The 6,564-nt window shown below is 38.8% G+C and overlaps 1 protein-coding gene across 1 annotated transcript; it reads right to left on the bottom strand.

Moving 5' to 3' along the window:
* Positions 1–1,986: 1,986 nt before the first annotated feature.
* LOC148878754 (long-chain-alcohol oxidase FAO2-like) lies at positions 1,987–5,974 on the bottom strand. Its single transcript, XM_088959689.1, has 3 exons — positions 5,570–5,974; positions 4,959–5,231; positions 1,987–4,253 (listed from the first exon to the last, which is right to left on the bottom strand). The coding sequence occupies exons 1-3, from the start codon at positions 5,792–5,794 to the stop codon at positions 2,499–2,501; spliced, it is 2,253 nt and encodes a 750-aa protein (XP_088815815.1). The 5' UTR covers positions 5,795–5,974; the 3' UTR covers positions 1,987–2,498.
* Positions 5,975–6,564: the final 590 nt, after the last annotated feature.

The raw sequence follows: 6,564 nt of genomic DNA, 5'->3' as shown, positions 1-6,564 counted from the left end.
TCTTCCAATGCCAATCTCATGTTGCATTGTATCGTGCATAGTGTATTGGCATCGTGGTTCAGCGAGACAATAAATATTGGGAGTTGGGGGATTTTAATAACTTAAAATGTTAGTAGCCATCCATCCTAACTGTGAATGCTTTGATCTTGGAATAGAGGTTATGGGCCTTGATTCTTGGTAGGTGAGATTTTAATATTTTGTATCCTACTAGAAATGTAAGAGTTCTTTAAAAATGATAAATTGACTCTTGGTAGCCGATGTTCCAAATGCAGGGAGGTATTCCCAATGCATGGCTGGGATGTGCTGTGGAGCGTGTATGGGGCCTCAAAGCCAGATTCATCCGGGTCCCATGTCTTGTCATGTGGGCTTTCTAAACTAAATAGCTTCCATTTCTACAGTCCACTTAAGAATTTATCCATCTCTTGATATTTTCTTTTTTCTTTTTTATTAGTGTGAATGTGCATGTATAATTAAAGGTAAAGTAAACAATATTTGAACTTTTATAACCTGCACCAAAACCAAGGCAAATATCCACTTTTATAATAGTATAGATGTTAAAGGTAGAACAACTTCATTACTTTAAGAGTATTGCAGAATACAACGAGGATCCTAGCAATGGACAGCCAGCCAATATAGTTTACTGTAAATTATAATGGAAGCAAGCAATGCGCCATTGGGGTGTCCCTGCTGAGTGCTAACAGGTTTGCCATTGATAAATGATATGCTTCTCTATGGGGCAAAAGCTTCTGACACACCCACGATTTACAGTAAATCATCCCTTCCAGTATTGGTGTTACCCAGTCTTCTCTACAGTTGCCTCATCCTGTTGTTCCTGTTTCTCCTGGTTGGCATTCTCTACACTTAATCTCTTGCAGTTTGTCAATCTCTTCTCTCTTTGATTTGATTTGATGAAAAGATATTGCCAAACTCCAATCTGTTCCATCTCTTGACTTCTTACTGTTAGCATTCTTCTTCAGTCCATCTTCAGTTGTGCCGCTGCACCCTTTGTGCCCAACCACAGCAAATTTAAAATAACTTCTTTTGACGAGTTCTGATAGTAGATTCACCTCTATGAAGTAACAGTGAATACTTTTTACTTGAAATTATACCTTCAATACTGAGCTGAGCTAAAAGTTTCTTGAGCTAACCGGGAGACAGCTAATCCTTACTCATTTGTCTAAGAAACAAACGGCATTCAATTGAGATAATCCTTTGTTGAAGGGACATCGACTTCTGTTCACGTTTCTTTGTCTGGATGAACTAGAATTCATTTAAGTATGCCGGTCTAGACCAGATGTCAGAACAATAACCAGAAGCTTAATTTATTTTAGGGGCTCTTTCGATAGTCATCTATCCGTGATTTTCCCTTTCCTCTATGTTTACAGGTAATGTTAGCCCTTGAAAACCTCGGTTTACTATAGTTTGAAGTTTGAATGGATACCCGGAAAAAAGAAGTTAGGTTGGCCAAATTCTAGAGTAAATTGCAGGTCTAATACTGTGGAAATGATCCAGAGATAGAAATAAGAAGTTTGAGCCTTCCAAGTTCAACATCTAACATGTTAGTTGTGACAAAAGCACCAAACGTAAGTGATCCAACCATTCTACTTTAGGTACTCTACAACTAAAATTAAAAACAAGAGAGAATTGAAAATAGCTATAACTTTCCCTGCACCAAGTTTTTGGATCTCCTACGCTTTTCTTGCATTTCCATTCAGTGATTTTTTTTTTCAGATAAAAGCTGCTTCTATCTACAGATCTCCCACAGCTGAAATCTACCAATAGTTGTGCAAAAAATGAGGTAATTTCATTCCATTTCCCTTGTTAAATATAAACAAAAAATGGGTAGAAACAGAAATTGCTGGCCGCCCAATTCCTACTCTGAAGTCCAATTCTACTATGATACGAACACAGGCTTAAGAATGTTTCTTAAAAGCTGCAGAATTGAGTACTTGAAGTTTCGAACTTCAATTTACAAAAACTAAGATGGAAAAGAAAAGAAATGCTTGTGTATTTACATTTTACAATTAGAGGAATGAAAACCAGTCAGATATCAGTCTCTGAAAGTGGAATTTGGTTCCACGTCTGGGGTACAAAGTCCCTGAGACATCACCAGCAACTTCGTATTGTTATAGCTATTGAATTAGTTCAAGTTGCAGAACATCACAGACACGCCACGTGAACTGATTAAAATAAATAAGATAACCTCTTAATTATTCAATAACATGCATTCTAACAAAGCTTAAGAGCTTAAACAGAAGAATGATACCTAAAGATTATGAAGACAGAATTTATTTGTCATTAGACGATTTGCCCTTCTCTGAAAGTTCAGCATTCTTTGAGAAGCAAGCAATGGACTGGATGGTGATCATGGAATTATCCCCAATTTCATTTGGCAAAACACTTCCCTCAGACAATACTGGGATTAACCCCAACTGCATCTGGAAATATACTTTCACCAGACATGTATAAGCCTTCCGCTTCCGACTCTCCCATGTAAATTATTTATTCTTGGTGGATTTATCCTTCTCCAATGATTCAGCAATCTTCTTTGACAAACAGTAAGCAATGGACTGAATGGTGATCATGGGATTAACTCCAAGTGCATTTGGAAAAACACTTCCATCACAGACATATAAGCCTTCTGCTTCCCAACTCTCCCCGTTCTCATCAACTGCACCATCTTTCTCCTTAGCGCTCATCCTACAGCTCCCCATCTGATGGGCAGAAGCATAGATGGTCCAGTGCTCTTCCCTCGACATTGGACCTTCCACTGCAGAAACTGTATCCAAGAATTCCTCCAAATCCTCTTCCTTAATCCCTCTGCATTTAATTCTCTGCCCATCACTCCGATGGGTGCCCACCTCAACAGCTCCTGCTGCAATCAAAATCCTCAATGCCCTTCGCAATCCTGCCTTAAGGTTCTCTTTGTCTAATTCACTGAGCCTATATGTTATCCTTCCCTGGACTTTCACCTCACCTGAACCCTGATCCCTGACCAGTGCAAAAAGGTGAGCAGTCCTTGCATACTTTACCATGCACTCCTTCATGTCAAGTCCAGAAACCCAAGGAAACAATGCAGCAAATGAACCTGGCCCAAGTGCAGGAGTTTCAATGATAGTACAAACATCATCAGATTTCTCTGTGACCACCTTATGTAATGACGTGATTATACCTCCCTCGTATGTTTTCCCTTTAAACTCTTTCATCGAATCAGGAAAATACCCCCATGCCATCATTACAGGATGAAGATGTAGATTCTTACCAATGTTTGGATTCCTCAACCCGCTAGATATCATTAAAGGGGGTGTCAAGAGAGAACCACATGCTGAGATTGTTACCTTAGCCTCAATTTGCAGTTTGTTTCTGATATTCCTACTGAAAGTTCTTGCAATTACTCCCACGCATTTCATAGTTTTAGCACTACCAAACTTGTTTCTTTTCAATATGAACCTCTTGGCTTTGCATCCTGTTAGGATCACAGCACCATGATTTACAGCATCAACCAACCAAGTAGAATCAGTCCCTTGTTTATCACCTCTTCTACAACCAAAACCACAAGACCCGCAATAATGATTCTCTGAGGAATTCCGTGGCACAGGATCAATTTTCAGACCAAGATTTTCACACCCTCTTCGAAGGACTTGATTCTGGAATCCTTCCTCTAAGCAAGTATCCGTAACACCATTCCTCTCACACACAGTGTCCATGGCAAAGAGATAGTCAGAACTACCAAAGAGTGGAATCTGGTGATCCATATGCCACTCCCTGAGCACAGAACTTGGTGTTTTGATGCATGCGGACCAGTTCACAGCAGAGCCACCACCCACTGTTGATCCTGCCATCATCATAATCTTCCCATCAAGACTCGGTAGGATCCCTCCTGATTCATATAGTTGACTGAAGGAAGGACCCTCCAGAGAGGAATAATCTTCAGGCACAAAGTAATTCCCTTTCTCCAGGACGATTACCTTCTGTCCAGAGCTTGCAAGAACTGCAGCTGCAACTCCCCCACCACAACCAGAACCAACAATAATAACATCACATTCAATTTTGTGGAGGTTCCACCTTGGACCTCGAGTGACTTTGAAGCCTTTTATGGTGAGGGATTGAACAAGGGTTGAATCAGATTCACTCACGGTTTCTATGATTCCCTTCTCGAGGGGTCTCTTCCTCTCTGTTTTGTATGATCTCTGTTCGGTGTCTACATGATACCCAATTGCATCCCATGCAGGGTTTTCTGAGTTTTCATTGGTCTGCAACAGAAAGAGATGAAATTCAATTTTAAGAACTTGAACTTCATTCTTCTGCAGTTTCATAAAAAAACCAAAGGATTTACCAATTGAATAATCATTTACAGTGCTCCAATTCATAATTTTCAAACACTAGCTTTTGAGAATCGGGGAACAATTCCCTTCAAGGCCTTGAGAAGGCTAATCAGTTTCCAGAAAAATTAAACCCAAGGGTTAGCTATAAAGGCCACAGAGTATGGTCTATATGTCAAGTAAATAAAATCCTTTGTTCAATGCAAGAAAAACAAAGTCCTTCAAGGGCATTGAAAAAACCTATCTGGGAAAAGGATATAAATTGCCCAAGGATGGGGTTGGGGAGTGAAGCAGAGAGAGAAAGAAAAACTAAAAGGAAAAATGGAACTATGTATTTGTAAACAGTAATAAGGTCTTTCAAACAATGTCCTGTTCCCTTGTGGACTTGAACAAATTAGCTAGTTCTGGGAAGGAGAAAATGCTACCCTTGAGACCAGATTACTTTTTGCAATTACCAAATAAAGAGAAAACTGTTTAAAGCAGAAGTTCAGCAAAAGAAACTTAACCAATAATTTTACTTTCACCCTTCATGTTTTCCTCAGAACTAAACTCGGAAAATTGAAGGAGCATAATAAGATAGAGAAATATCAGAGAAATTTCAAACAGATAAGAAAATTTACTGGTCAGAGTCTTTACCATGCTGAAAAAGGTTAACATACAGAAGACTTTGAGCAGCATGAAGAACATTCTTAAATGTCTATGATACCTCGCCCCCGACCATTTCTGGAGAACCTGTTCCCTTTTCTCCAAGGGTAATTCTGAGAACTTGTAAAGAAACGGCCATCCGCAACCAAAAGTGAGAACCCCACAAAGTAAGGATGTCCCTAATCTGGTTGACAGCATCCATAGAAGAAATTTCACCATGAAAACAGCATGCCATAAACTTCTGCTGACCAAAAGCTCTGCAACCTACAATCACCATGTGATAATTGAGAACCAAAATATTGAAAAAATCAATATAAGAAAAAATATATTAATAAAAGACATAATGGATAACATTAAAAATAGATTCATATATAACTCTGTCTGAAAATAAAATATAATTTATCATTAATCAATTAAAGAGGTACAAACAACTAAAATTTAACCCATTAAAAGAAACACCCACGATCCAGATCCACCCAACGAAGAATCAACCACTCTTTAATAATCAAACATCAATTTTTACCCGAAAAGGGAAAAAAAGAAAAAGAAAAAAGATCATGGAGATCATAAAACAAAATCATTAAGAATTCAATCAACAAGACCTCGTCAGGAATGGGCTTCTGAGACCCGGAAACAAGGTAGAAGGACTGGACACTCTTGCTGGGGGATCCTTCACCGCCGGTGGCTCGGAGAGGATCAAATGGTATAGAAGGTATGAAAGCTTCACAAATGGCACTGAGAGCTTCCATCTGATAATAAGAAAACCCATGACTGTAGTTGCCCTTTTTCCTTCCCCCTCTCAGCAGAGGATGACACTGTCTTGTCATTGTAAGCTTCTCCGCTATTGCTTTTTTTTTTTTTTCCTGATGAAATTCTCTATGATTGGATTGATTGGATTTGGTTATGAATCAATGGATGTTTATATACTGGGATGGCAGGACTCGTGGAATTGAAGACGATTACTGATGTGAATTGTGCTGTAGCAATTTTACGTATCAATTTTAATTAACACCACGTGACAACTGACAAGCTTTTTAAGTTGTCCACGGACCGGTTTTGGACTGAACCCGTCCAAATCAAAATCAATTTGGACGAATTGTAAGAACCAATAAGAGATATTGAATTCGATCAATCTAAACCTAATGGTTAAATGTATTAAGGCATTTTCACCACCTCAGAATAGGGAAATTTCTCTAATGTATTTAGGGCGTGTTTGGCATGTCTTTTTAAAATCTTCTTGTAGTTCTGACGGTTAAAGGATGCATTGAGCTTTTGATATAAGATCTGGGTAGCTTGAAGACAGTTTGATAGATGTGTGTCTTTTTGTATGTTTGTCCATGTCTTTCCGGATTAGATTAAAACGTGAAAGATGTGGGAAACTTCAACCGTCTTTCGGTGGTTAGATCTTCTATGAGCCAAATGAGAATAAATAAAAAATCGGTCTTCCCGACTTGTAAACAACCAAAAAATTGCATGGAAAAATGCACCAAACAGGCCCTTACTTATGTATTTATCCCAGTTCCCCCTATCCTGTGAATTAATAATCTTCCCCCTTACACTAACTCGAACTGTACGATATCATTATGACTTCTATGGT

This window comes from Nelumbo lutea, chromosome 1, assembly GCF_056320005.1.
Source record: "Nelumbo lutea isolate HS-2025 chromosome 1, American lotus-T2T, whole genome shotgun sequence".
Taxonomy (NCBI): Eukaryota; Viridiplantae; Streptophyta; class Magnoliopsida; order Proteales; family Nelumbonaceae; genus Nelumbo; species Nelumbo lutea.
Note: the sequence above shows the minus strand (reverse complement) of the source record. Positions and strands in the feature narration are given on the sequence as shown.